The 13,633-nt window shown below is 52.2% G+C and overlaps 1 protein-coding gene across 12 annotated transcripts in view; it reads left to right on the plus strand.

Moving 5' to 3' along the window:
* The window catches only part of LOC117898453 (F-actin-monooxygenase Mical), a 45,737-nt gene extending 32,260 nt beyond the window's left edge, over positions 1–13,477 (plus strand). For 6 of the 12 annotated variants that reach the window (XM_034807866.1, XM_034807867.1, XM_034807868.1 and 3 more), the window contains 9 exons: positions 6,031–6,192; positions 6,252–10,391; positions 10,565–10,597; positions 11,436–11,721; positions 11,826–12,030; positions 12,090–12,167; positions 12,235–12,335; positions 12,399–12,595; positions 12,661–13,477. In XM_034807866.1, the coding sequence (XP_034663757.1) occupies positions 6,031–6,192; positions 6,252–10,391; positions 10,565–10,597; positions 11,436–11,721; positions 11,826–12,030; positions 12,090–12,167; positions 12,235–12,335; positions 12,399–12,595; positions 12,661–12,666 (5,208 nt within the window). In that variant the 3' untranslated portion in view covers positions 12,667–13,477. Of the gene's footprint in view, positions 1–69; positions 5,158–5,246; positions 5,536–6,030; positions 6,193–6,251; positions 10,392–10,564; positions 10,598–10,847; positions 10,988–11,435; positions 11,722–11,825; positions 12,031–12,089; positions 12,168–12,234; positions 12,336–12,398; positions 12,596–12,660 lie in introns of those variants that run through there. The other 6 variants (XM_034807874.1, XM_034807875.1, XM_034807865.1 and 3 more) reach the window with 6 other exon arrangements.
* The last annotated feature ends 156 nt before the right edge of the window (positions 13,478–13,633 follow it).

Consider the following 13,633-nt stretch of genomic DNA (forward strand, 5'->3'; position numbering starts at 1 on the left):
GATACCCTGACCCTTTGACCCCCCTGTTGTGGTGTTGGTTTCTCTTTTTGTACACTCTAAATCCCATAGAAGCTTAAGCTTATCGTTGAGCAGGACAAGGAGAATGTGGAGCGGAGCTCTCTGCGTTCCGCCAACTCCTTTGAGTCGGCGCGCAGTCAACCACCAACGCCCACGCGCGTGGAAATGGAACAGCTGGAGCGGCATGCCCCACGCAAGTTTAGCAGCGAAATTGATGCCATCAGCGAGAAGCTCTACCACATGACCAATATGGTTAAAATGAACAAAGATCTCGAGCTGCTGGCCAAGGAGAATCTCGTGAAGAGCGACATTCTGCGCAAGCTGACGCTCAAGGAGAAATGGCTGGCCGAGAATGCGGCAATAGCAGCGGGAATGGCCAATGCACAGAAGGCACCAGCTACAGCTGCTCCAGCACCAGTTGCTGCTCCCCTTGCTGCTGCTGCTCCTTTGAAGCCCAAGTCCCAGTTTGAGGAAAAATACGAAAAGCTGCAGTCGATGCCTGAAGCAAAGCCCAAGCCCAAGCCCGTCATTGACTTTAATTTGGATGAGCTGAAGCCACGCAAGCCTAACTTTGAGGAGCGGCCCAAGGAGCTGCTGCAGAAGCCGGGGAAGAACCTCAAGAGTCCACGGAGCAGTGCGAATGTCAGCCGCTCCAGCAGCCTCAAGAGCAACGCCAGCACGGGCAGTCCTCGAGTGAAGAAGAAGGAAGATGACACGAAAATGAACATTGAGGGAATACTGGGAACGATAAAGAAACTGCAGCGACAGCAAAGCAACTCAAAACAGCAGCAGGAAGAGGAGGATGTGGATGTGGATGTGGACATGGAAGTGGCTGAGGATGTGCAGGGCAAAAAGGAGCTCAACAGCAAACTTAAAGAGATCCAAGCAAGCAGCTTTGCGGGCACAATGGATCACATTCGGAGCCAGCTGACAATGCCCACGGTGAGCGCGCAGGCAGATCCAGCCTCCGTGGATCTGTCCAAATATTTTCCCAATCAGAAGCTGGAGAAGAGTGCCGCTCTCAATACGAACAAGAATCAGAAGACCCTCAAGGATGTGGATTTGGCCAAGTACTTTCCCAGCAGCCCGGCACCGCAGCGTCGAACTGTGGAGACGGTGGCAGATCGTCTAAAGAAGTCACAGACAGAAGCATCGCTGGCTAAGTTGCAGGCGCAGACACAGTCCAAGCCGGCAAAGGAGGGAGAGGAAAAGCAAAAGGAGAGGGAAAAGCCAGTGCCACCCAAGCGGCAGGCCTCGCTGAACACGTTCAGCCTGCGGGAGCACCAAATGGATGGGGCGCTGGATCTGACCAAGAAGAAAGCGTCGCCCGTGAAGGTGGCCAAGGTGACAGTCGGCAAGCAGGCGGGAGGAGGAACCACAGGAACAGCAACAGCCACCGCCACAGCTACGGCTACAGGCAAAGGGAAGATTAAAATTATCAAGAAAATTGTGCCCAAGGGCACAAAGGCCAAAAAGGCGGCCGCCGCACAAGAGGCAGCCGCAGCAGCAGCCAAAGCACTGGAGAAGCAGCCGCCAAAGGACGAAGCTGAACGCATCCTAGATGAGATTTTAGGTGGCGATGGGGAGGTGCGCTCGCCCAGCAGCGAGTATCAGCGGCTCTTCCAGGATGAAAAGTCACCCAGCGATTTGTCCGACAACATTGATCGCATCCTGGAGGAGTCGGGGCTGGATCTGGAGCTGGGATTGCCGCGACGCAGCAGCAAGAAGCTGCAGAAGACCAAGTCGCTGAGCGAAGCGGACTTTGACCTAAAGCCCAGCGCCAGTTCGCAGCTCACAGGAGTGCAGAACATTCTCAAGCGCTTCGAGTCGATGAGTTCGGTGGCCTCGTCCACGCACAACAGCGACGAGCAGGCGGCCTTCAAGCTGCGCCGCATGGAGTCCACCACCAGCAATCTGAGCAGCCTGACACGCTCCCGCGAGTCCCTCGCCTCGCTGGATTCGATGAGCGATCTGGAGCGTACGATGGACCATTTGCGCAACGAGTGGCGCAACGAGGCCACCAATTTCCTGCAAAAGAAACGCGACAAGTTCTATGCCCAGAAGGAGGTTGAGCAGCAGGAGAGGAAAGCCGCCGCAGCGGATCCCTTGAGGGATTTTCCAGTGCAGTATCGCGACTCCAAGCTGGCGAAATTCTTTGGACTGGGCACGCGTAAGTCGCCCGAGAAGCGCCGCTCACCCAACAAGAAACTAAAACCAACGACAACGACGACAAAGAAGAAGTCGCCCAGTCCCAAGAAGAGCCCAAAGGTGGCCGCAAAGGCCAACAGTTCGCTGGAGGAGCTGGCCAAGATTGGCAGCGCACGGCAGGCCAAGCAGCAGGCAGCCAAGAAGTCCTCCCAGAAAGCCATGCCCCCGAAGGCGCCGCTGAAGCCAGCCACACCTGTGCCGGATGACTTTGAGGTGCTGGATCTGCTGGAGAAGGCCACAGAGGCCAAGGAGCTGGTGGAGCGTTCCAAGACAAAGAGTCCAGCTGTTAAGCAGGTCGCCGAAGAGGTGCCACTGCCAGCTGCTGCTGCTCCTTTGCCCGTTGAGGATATCAAAAACCTGCCCAAGACGGGCTGCGACAAGTCCCTGAATAGCTCACGTCGCGGCTCTCAGTCGAGTCTGGTGTTGTCCCGACGCCAGTCGCTGGATATAGCCCTCACGGAGCAGCTCCAGCAAGATGCTTTGGAGGCGCTCAGCAGCCTGGAAAAGGAGCAGCAGGAGGCCCAGAACTTTGATGAACTCTTCCAGGATATGGTGGTGGAACCGGAGCCGGATGAAGAGGCCAACGATGAGGACCTGGATGCCGATTCCCTGTGCACCACCATCAGCAAGAGTCCCAGCGCACAGCCCGTGACGGTAGTCAAACGTGGCAGCTCCGAGGATCAAAGCATCGAGAAGCTTTTTGGACACTTCTCCGACGAAATGCTGGTGCAGGTGGAGTTCGATTCGAATGATGAACTGGTGGGCATAACGCCCACGGTGGCCATAATACCAGTCAGCCCATCGGAGGAGCGAGATTACTTGGACAAACTGGAGTCGCTGGAGCGCGATGAAGAGCCAACGAGGGAGGATGCCAAGAATGTCTCCAACGATGAGCTGGATGGCAGCCATTTCCCCATGCGACCGCAGCGCAGAGCCAAGAGCAGTTCCTCCTCCAGTGAGCCAGCGCTGCCGGCCAAGCTGGAGGCGAAGCTGGCAAAGCTGGATCCCGAGGATATGGCGCCCTCAGTGCAGGATTTGCTGCAGCAGGTGTACGCGAAGCCGCAGGATGTGGAGATAAATGGCGTGGAGCAGGGAACAGCACTGAAATTTCCCAGTTTAGTGGTTGATGAAGATGTGGCAGATGCGGCAGGGGAACACAAAGAGAGGGAAGAGGAAGTGGCTGCCAAACCCACAACGACTGCCAGTCAGAGCGGCAGCTCTTCACACAGCAGTCTGCTCGATGTGCAAGTGCCCAAAGTGTCGAAGGCCAAAGAGAACTCACTCGACTGGGACATGGAGAAGCTGCCCAACAGCCCCATGCCACGACGTCGTTTGCCGCAGTCACAGCCAGCAGCCAGCAAGGAGAGCTCCCTGGAATGGGACATGGAGAAGCTGCCCAACAGCCCCATGCCGCCGCGACGCAACAAAGTGCGAAATGCCTCACCCAGCAGCAGCATTAATTTGCTCAACAATCTGCCAGCGGATGGCGACGATGAGGTGGCGCAGCGGCGACTCATCGAGGACTTTGAGCGTGAGCGTCGCCAGGCGCTGATCAGACGCGACGAGAGCTTTGAGGCGACCGCAGCAGAGCAGCGCAGACGCGACTCCCTGCAGAGCAGCAACAGCAACAGCAATTCCAGCAGCAAGCGAAGTCTGCCGCCACCCAAGACGAGCGGCAGCAGCAGCAGCAGCGTGGCACGCCGTGGAGACACCGCACGATCGGAGACCAAGCACGAGGGCACGCCGCCGATGTTCAAGAAGTTGGAGCTGGACAATGAGAGCAGCTGCCTGGCGACGCCACTGGATTCGACGACCACCTGCTCGACGCGTCGCAGCTCGTTTGCATTTATAGAGTTACAGGACAACAAGCCGGTGATTGTGCCAATGCCCAGGAAGCTGAAGCTGCCGAAGCTGGCGGAGCCCAAGTTTGTGCCCGAACCGGTGGCCAGCGATGAGCCCGTGCCGGAGGTGTTCCAGGGCAGAGCCTGGCCCAAGGTGCAGATCGAGGGTGTGTCTGCCGATCTGGACAGTGATCCGGAGCTGGATGATGAGGCGGCAAAGCAGCTGCTGCCGGATTACCTACGCTCTGACTCTCCTCCAGCGGCGGCTTTCAAGAATCGCAAGTGGCCCGATGGCAAGACGATCTTTGATCAAAATCAAACAACGAACGGGCAGGCAGATGATGATGATGATGAGGAGGAAGATATTCTGGGCAAATATTTGGAGGCCAGGCGGCGCGTGTCCAAGCACAAGCCACGCTCGCAGTCGCCGCAGCCGTTTAAGCCGCTCTCCAGCAGCTCCCGGCAGAGCTCCAAGTCGTACAGCGACCTCAAGAAGGGTCCCTCGCTGCAGTCGCTGTCGGCACGCAGCAGCCAGGACACGGACACAACGCACTCCACAGCCACAACAGTGGCCACGGTGGCACGGCCTGTCAGCTCCTATGTGAACTATGACGATGCCAGCACGCGGGCGCTGCTCGATCGCAGCAAGCGGCTGCACAACCGCAAGCGAGAGTTTGTCAACGAGCGGGTGGTGGAGCGGAATCCCTACATGCGGGAGGTGATACGCAGCACGGATCGACGTGCATCGGAGGAAGATCTGGCCAGCTATAGGCCGCGTCATTATGCCAGTCCCACCACAAGCAGCATTTCGAGTCGCTTTCCCAGCACCGCGTTGCGCCACAATTACTCAGACTACCTCAGTCCCAGCAGCAACCATACCAGCGACTACCTCAGCAGCAGCAGCAGCAGCCATAGGAGACCCTACTCAACGCTGAATCTATCCACGACGGGCAGCAGCTACTATCCGAGCACAGCCGCCACACCGCGCAGCTCCCATTTGAGTGATTTGTTCAAGCCGCGACGCCGCAGTCCCGTCCCCAGCTATGGACGCAGCAGCGACTACGGACTGCCCGCCAGCAAAGAGTCGTGCGTTATCTCCTAAAAGCATAAACCAAATACCCCAAAAATTATCAATTCTCTTTTTACATATTTATATATTTAAACCTCGTTAATGCACAGACGACGCCTCAACTACTATCTCTACTGAGGGCACCACAAGCAAAGCCCCAGCAACCAGCCAGCCAAGACCAATCCCTGACCCAACCCGAAACCAACACCCACAACCACGCACACCCCACACACACCGCACGTTTAGGTCCGTCCAAATATTAGATCAGCAAACCAACAAAAAACAAACCAAACGCCCGCCCGCCTGCCCTGCCCGTGCCAGCGTCTTCCTTTGTTAGCCACCAAAAAAAAAAAGAACCAAAATCCAAGTATATTGATTGCATCTGGGGTACGATCTATGAAGGTAAATTCAAGCAATCCACACACAAGATTTGTACACGAAAACAAAATGTTGCGCCTAACACCACGAGCAGCCACAAAGTTTAAATTCTAAATCAAAGTCTCCGTTGAGGCCCCGTTTTGTCGTGTGTCTCTGTCCCCATGCCTAACACTCCGCCCTGTATATGTATGCCGATCTACTACCAGTATTCTACTACCAAAAGATCTGCTGTTGCCGTTTTTGTTACGTTGTTGTACCTTTCTCTGGATCGTACCTAAAGGCATGCTAATGCTCCGCTGCCACTGCCACTGCTGCTGCTGATTAACCCTCTTCTCTCTCTGATTAAAATTTAAACTCTGACTAACGCATGCACTCGATGCTCCTGACAGCTAGCTGCAAATATTGACCCCACGCTGCAGCGTGTTTTTATCGTTTATTGTTTATTGTTTATCGCTTGTTCTTTTTGGCACTGAACTCCGTGAATTAATCAATTTGTGGCGCCCGTAACTCTTGCAGGTACAAACCGAATCCGAGAGCACATCCCCCGATGAGATTGAGCTCAATTCTGCCACTGAAATATCCACCGATTCAGAGTTCGACAACGATGAGATCATACGGCAGACAGCGCCGAAAATCTTTATCGATGACACCCATCTAAGAAAGCCCACAAAAGTTCAGGTAAGCGGGGAGATCTTTAATCCTAAAGTATTAACTTTAATTGCTTTTATTTTCCTCAGATCAAGTCCAGCATGATCACACCCAATGCTGCTGCTGCCACCGCTCCAGGATTACACGAGAAGCAGCTGGCAGCCCGCGAGAAGGGCGTCAGCTATTTGAAAAAATATCAGCCACAGCCGCCGCTGCCGCAGTTCAAGCCGCTGGTCCAGGTGGATCCCACACTGCTGATTGGCAGTCAGCGTTCAGCTGCTGCCACACCGCTACAAAATCCCCGTCCCGGCGATTATTTGCTGAACAAAACTGCCAGCACGGAGGGCATTGCCTCGAAGAAGAGTCTGGAGCTGAAGAAGCGCTATCTGCTGGGCGAGCCGGCCAATGGCAATAAGATACAGAAGTCTGGCTCCACCTCGGTGCTGGATTCGCGCATTCGCAGCTTCCAGTCGAACATCTCCGAGTGCCAGAAGCTGTTGAATCCCAGCAGTGATATCAGCGCTGGCATGAGGAGTTTCCTCGATCGCACGAAGCTCGGGGAGCCCAATGAGCTGATGCGTTCGGCCACCAGCAATGTGATCAACGATCTGCGTGTGGAGCTCAAGATACAGAAGGCGCCGTCCAGCAACTCGACGGACAATGAGAAGGAGAATGTTTTCGTTAACTGCAAGAACGAGCTGAACAAGGGCATGGAGTACACGGATGCCGTGAATGCGACGCTCTTGGAGCAGCTCAATCGCAAGAGTTCACCCACAACGCCCACGAACAACCACAACAAGACTGTCATCGAGGTGATTGATCTGGTGACGCCCGAGAAGCTGCCGCCAGTGGAGATAATTGATCTGACACTCGCGCTGGAGACACCAAAGAAACCGAAAATCGATGGCACAGACAGCAACAAGTTGAGCGAGAAGCAGCAGCAGGAGAAGCAGGAGGTGGAAGAGGTGGCCAAGCCGGATGTCTCCAAGGATGTAAAGGAGTGCATACCCGACATACTCGGGGACATACAGGGCACAAAGGGCACAGGCACGGGCAGCGAAGAGCAGCAAAGTCTGCTGTCGGATGAGGAGAAGCGCGACTCACCCGAGAAGCAGGAACAAGAAGAGCAGGACACGGTCCAGATCCAAGTGCCCAATATACCCTGGAGCAAGACAAAGCTGGAGCCCATGTCCACGACTGGCAGCAGTGGCGGCACCAGTTGCTCTAGCTCTTCGAACACCTCCAGCATCGAGGACATACAGCACTACATACTGGAGTCGACGACCAGTCCGGACACACAGACGGCAGGCGGCAAGCACAATGTGCCGCGCCTCGAGGTGCACGACACGAGCGGCGCACTGATGCAAGTCGACAGCCTGATGATTGTCAATGGCAAGTACATTGGGGATCCCGAAGATGTCAAGTTTCTGGACATGCCAGCCGATGTCATTGTGCCGCCAGTTGCGGCTCTGAAAACCAACGAACTGGAGGAGCCAGAGGATGAACACGATGCGGATGGGGATGTGGAGCCTGTGACGGCCACACCAGAGCCAGCCGAGTGCACGGTCATCGAGGCAGAACGACTCAGCAAGGCGCCTCCTCCGTTGCCCGAGATGGGACCACCAAAGCTCCGCTTTGACACCAAAAATGAAAACAAAATCGAAAGCCTCAAGAATCTGCCGCTGATTGTGGAGCGCACGGCGGAGCATAGTCAGGTGGTGAAGCCAATCACGCTGAATCTGAGCAGCGCAGCAGCCAGAACGCCCGATACGCCGACCACGCCCACAGCGCATGACAGCGACAAGACGCCCACGGGGGAGTTGCTGTCTCGCGGCTCCGATTCGGAGACAGAACCCACGGGAACGGGCACGGGCACAGGGCAGGTGCTGACAGAGACAGAGCTCTCGGATTGGACGGCCGACGATTGCATTTCGGAGAACTTTGTGGACATGGAATTTGTGCTCAACTCGAACAAGGGAACAATGAAGCGGCGGAAGGAGCGCAGGCGTAGCGGCGCTGCAGCCAGGCTGCCCAGCGGCAGTCAGGTGATCCATGAGCTGGCACGCCAGGCGCAGGCGCCGGTGGTGGAAATGGAGGGCATACTCAGCGCCATTGACATCGATGACATTGAGTTTATGGACACGGGCTCCGAGGGCTCCTGCGCGGAGGCCTACTCGGCGACGAACACGGCAATGCTGCAGAATCGCGGCTACATGGAGTACATTGAGACGCAGCCAAAGCGATTGGCGCTGAAGCCCAGTCAGGCAGCTGCCCCAGGTGCAAGTGCAGTGGTGGCCCTGCCGCCGCTCGTGACCAAACGGGATGAGAAGCTGGGCATTGATTACATCGAGCAGGGAGCGTACATCATGCACGACGATGCCAAGACGCCGGTGAACGAGCAGCTGCCAGCGGCAATGACACAATCCCTGACGGATTCGAGCACTCTCAACGATCTGGATGATGACAGCATGGCTGGCTCGGGCATGGGTCTGTCCCAGACGCTGCCCACCACAACGGAGGAGAGTGAGGCGCTGACAGTGGTCACCAGTCCGCTGGATACTTCCTCGCCGCGAATGCTGGATCATTTTGCCAGCATGCTGGCCTCGGGCAAGGCAGACTCCACGGCCAGCAGCTCCGAGCAGCAGCCAAAGACGTCCACAGTGACGACAAGCAGCAGCAGCAACAGCGGTGGAGGAGGAGGTGGAGCCAACAGCTCAACAGCCGGCCATGAAGCCAAAGATGCAGCCGCTGCCCAGGATGAGGATCTGCAGATCCAGTTCGAGTATGTGCGAGCCCTGCAGCAGCGCATCTCGCAGATCAGCACGCAACGGCGCAAGAGCTCCAAGGGGGAGGCGAACACAACTGTGATAGAATCAGCCGAGGCTCAGCTTCAGCAGCAGCCGCCGGAGAGTCCAGAGTTGTCAGCGATGCGTCCTCGGAGCAGCAGCAGCTCCAGCAAAGTGCCTGAGATACCGACGCTCAGCAGCAAGCTGGAGGAGATCACCAAAGAGCGCACCAAGCAGAAGGATCTCATCCATGACCTCGTCATGGACAAGCTGCAGTCGAAGAAGCAACTCAATACCGAGAAGCGACTGCACAGGAGTCGCCAGCGCAGCCTGCTCACCAGCGGCTATGCCAGCGGCGCCAGTTTGAGTCCCACGCCCAAGCTGGCCGCTGCCGCCAGCACTCACGACTCAAACTGCTCCAGTCAGGCGCACTACCATGCCTCATCCACGGCTGCGGAGAAGCCTGTAGCGCCTATCGCTATACCCTCTGCCCCAGCGCCCAGCAATCCACTGCAGAAGTCGGCCACGTCCACCTATGTGTCCCCGTATCGCACTGTCCAGGCGCCCACACGCAGCGCGGATCTGTACAAGCCGCCGCGTCCCTTCAGCGAGCACATCGATGCGCGTGCCCTCGAGGGCGGCTACAAGCTGAACAAGACGGCATCCTTCAACAGCGGAAGTGCACGAGAGGGCGGGGGCTTCATTGCTCCGATAGCTCCAGCTCGTACGCATCGCGGTGGAGGAGTCGCTGTGGGAGTCGGAGTTGCTCCCTCTGTGGAGGTAATGAATATTTCCGCCTCAACGGAGAACCTGCGCATCGAGGCACGGGCCAGGGCTCGGCTCAAGTCCAACACGGATCTAGGTCTCAGTCCCGAGGACAAGATTCAGTTGATGCGCAAACGTTTGCACTATGACCCTAGCAGACCTCTCAAACCCAAGCAGCAGCTGGAGGAGCCGCTGTCCGTAGATCTGGCAGCGCGTGCACGCAAAATGAGTGCCTCGAAGAGCGTCAATGATCTGGCGTACATCGTGAACAGCCAGCAGCAGGTGGGGCACTCGAGCCTGGACAAGGAGGCGGTGGCACAGGCCAAGGCCGCAGACTTCACTTCGGACCCGAATCTGGCGGCCAGCAGCGGTCAGGAGAAGACAATGAAGACAAAGACCAGGCAAAAGGATCCCGAGCGACGTAAGAGTCTCATACAGTCGTTGTCCAGCTTTTTCCAGAAGGGCAGCCACTCGCATTCTGCGTCTGCATCAACGTCGGCGTCCGCATCCACCAGTCCCAAAGAGCAGAGCGGCCCTGTGGCTGCCAGTCACTCTGAGCAGTCAGAGCGTCCCGGCACCAGCAGCAGCGGCACGCCCACCATCTCCGATGGCAACAGTGGCGGCGGTGGGGTGTTCAGTCGCTTCCGCATCTCCCCGAAATCCAAGGAGAAGTCAAAGGTGAGTCTCATTCCATTTTAATTGCAGAAAAGTCTCTGGTTGTGGTCCAATGTCTTAGCCCTAAGTTGTGGTGTTACTCATGGATAAATGTCTCGAGCAAATCGGTGTACTGTGCGCGATAAATGTTTCCATTCACATATAACATTTCGAAATCTTTCCATCAATTTTTGCAGTCTTGCTTTGATCTGAGGAATTTCGGTTTTGGTGTAAGAATATTTTTCACTATTCTACTTTTCACTTCCCTATTCCCTCACTAGAGCACACAAATTTGAGCACACATCCATCTATGGCATGAATTTAGCTTAACTTAACTCGAATTTTCATTTTTATTTGTTTCACTCCCATGGGCTTTGGCTTTATTTGTTTTTCCCCCACTTACAATTTGCAAGAATTTTATTATAATTTTGTTTATCATTTATTTTATTTTCATTTTCTTTTTTTACAAAACATTTCCAGCTAAAAATATTTAAGTAAATAAATTTAAGGTTTAAGTTTGCTGCCCTTCCACCTGTTTCTACTCTGCCCGCTGTGCCTCCCATTTTAAATAACATTTTATGTGGGAACTTTAATTTTGTTTTAATTTTTAGCGTTTATTTAGAGTATGCCGGAAGCTAGGAATATTCTTGCTGTTACGTGTTTTATTTTGTTGTATTTTAAGTTTAGTTTTTTTGGTTTAAGATTTGTTTTTTTATTTAAATGTAAGGAGAAGCCTTTGGAAACTGGTTTAAGTTCAATGTTTTGAATTTTTTGCATGGATCGATGTTTGGAATGGGCTGAGAATGGGTTCCCCCAAAGGATCCCCCTCTCGTTTAGTGGTTATGGTATTTTAGAAGAAATATTTGTTAAGTTTGTTGTTATTTACCCCATGGACACCCTGCATGTTTACGATTATATTTTCTAGCAAATAACAATTTGTGTTTAATATGAGAACTGAAAAACTGTTTACTTTTTCCACACACGCAAACATAAATCTCTTTCACACACACACAACCCATACTTATACTCTCTATAAAACTGATATTCATAATACAATGCCACAATTAGGACAAGGATGTGCTCAACGGCAGTGCCACAAGCGGCGCAAATGCAGCAGCAACTGCCCCAAGATCACAGACAAATCACTCTCAAGATTATCTGAACACCACAACAAACAACAGTCGCTATCGAAAGCAAACGAACACTGCGAAACCGAAACCCGAAACGTTCTCATCATCCAGCCCGCAGCTCTACATACACAAGCCCCACCATCATCTGGCCGCAGCGAATGCAATGGACGACCAGATACCGCCACCCATACCGCCACTGCCACTGAATTATCAAAGATCCGATGGTTTGTTGCTCTCGTTTTATATGTCCAATCTCTTAACTCTTCGTGTCTCATTGTTTTAAAGTCTATTAAGTGTTCCTCTAATACATTTTTAATGTGCTTTGTAGATGAGAGCTACGCTAACGAGACACGAGAGCATAAGAAGCAACGTGCCATATCGAAGGCTTCACGACAGGCTGAGCTCAAGCGACTGCGAATCGCTCAAGAAATACAGCGCGAACAGGAGGAGATTGAGGTGCAGCTAAAGGACTTGGAAGGACGCGGCGTACTCATTGAGAAGGCCCTGCGGGGCGAGGCGCAGAATTTTGAAAAGTAAATACAAAAAAACCTAAAAGAATTAAATCGCAACTAAATCTAAATTTCACTTATAGCCTGGACACGTCCAAGGACAACGATGAGAAACTATTGAAAGAACTACTGGAGATTTGGCGGAACATCACAGCACTCAAGTGAGCAAAGCAATCGAGAGGTTTTGGCAACGAATTTAATTGGTTTTTGGTTTGTTTGTTTTGCCAGGAAACGCGATGAGGAACTGACCATAAGACAACAGGAACTGCAACTGGAGTATCGGCATGCACAGCTCAAGGAAGAGCTCAATCTGCGCTTGTCTTGTCACAGTAAGTGAATCGACAGATACGAAATTGCCAGAATCATATTGAAAAACGATTTCTAACTTTCAGAACTAGACAAGAGCTCCGCCGATGTAGCCGCCGAGGGCGCAATACTCAATGAGATGCTGGAAATTGTGGCAAAACGTGCGGCACTGCGTCCGACGGCTTCACAGCTAGACCTAAGTGCAGCGGGTACTGCAACGACCTCAACCGAGGCGGCGGGCATAAAATTGACCGGCCAACCGCATGACCATGAAGAATCGAATGTGAGTGGTGATTGCATATCAAATATTTTGTAAATAACCTTCTTTATTTCCGTATTTTAAAACAGATTTGAAACTGTCCCTGGAGCTTGGTGGCGCCACAAATTTGGGCAAAAGCATGGATTTTTTAAGCCCAATTACTTAATAAGAACCAAGAGAGAAACGTACCAAAAAGTCAGCTGAACATTTACAACTACAATAACAAATACTAAAAAGCATGAGGAAAAAGAAACGAGCAAAAACCTATTCAGAGTGATTAAGCTGGCAGAGAAAGAAACAATTTCAATATACAAAATATTATATTTACATTAAGTAGAAAGGGTAAAGAGGAGTAAAGTTCAGTAATGAAGGAGAAGCGCGCAATGTCAATGTAAAAAAATTAGAAAAAGAACAAGCAAAATCGTAAGGAGATGGAATCGAGAACCAAAAACTAAATATTGCAATTTTAAACTGTTTTTGGAGAATATTTAAATTATCTATTTTGTTAAATGTATCGCAAATGTATTTTTAGTTAGTTTTGCAGACGATTCGAGTGAAATCTGTTTGATCTTTGTACATGTTGTGTTTTTTTCTTTCTTTTCTTAATATAACGAGTTGGATTTTATTTTGAAATGTGAATTATGTGCAAAAGCTTTGTGATCCTGAGCAATTGTAAATGGTGTATTTGAGTTGTTGTTAGGTTATCATTGTTTAGCAATGATTGTCTATTTTTTGTCAACTATTTCTGTGTATATGTACTCAATGTATTATTATTTAGTTGAAGAAGCACCACACACACGCATTATTCAACAGCACATCCATGTATGTAAAATGTTATTTGCTGCCCCCCAGAACCAGAATCAAAGTGAACACAAAGATATACACACAAATATTTTCTATATGCGAGAAAGAGCGTACACATAACGATATAACGATATAAAAGGAGGCAAGGCAAGGCAAAGCAAACATTTACTGTATACTAATGAAAATGATTTAACTTATTGTGTAATTTTATTTATAACCTGCATATATAAACATATTTATCGAATTTATTATGTAACT

The sequence above is a fragment of the Drosophila subobscura genome, chromosome O, assembly GCF_008121235.1.
Source record: "Drosophila subobscura isolate 14011-0131.10 chromosome O, UCBerk_Dsub_1.0, whole genome shotgun sequence".
Taxonomy (NCBI): Eukaryota; Metazoa; Arthropoda; class Insecta; order Diptera; family Drosophilidae; genus Drosophila; species Drosophila subobscura.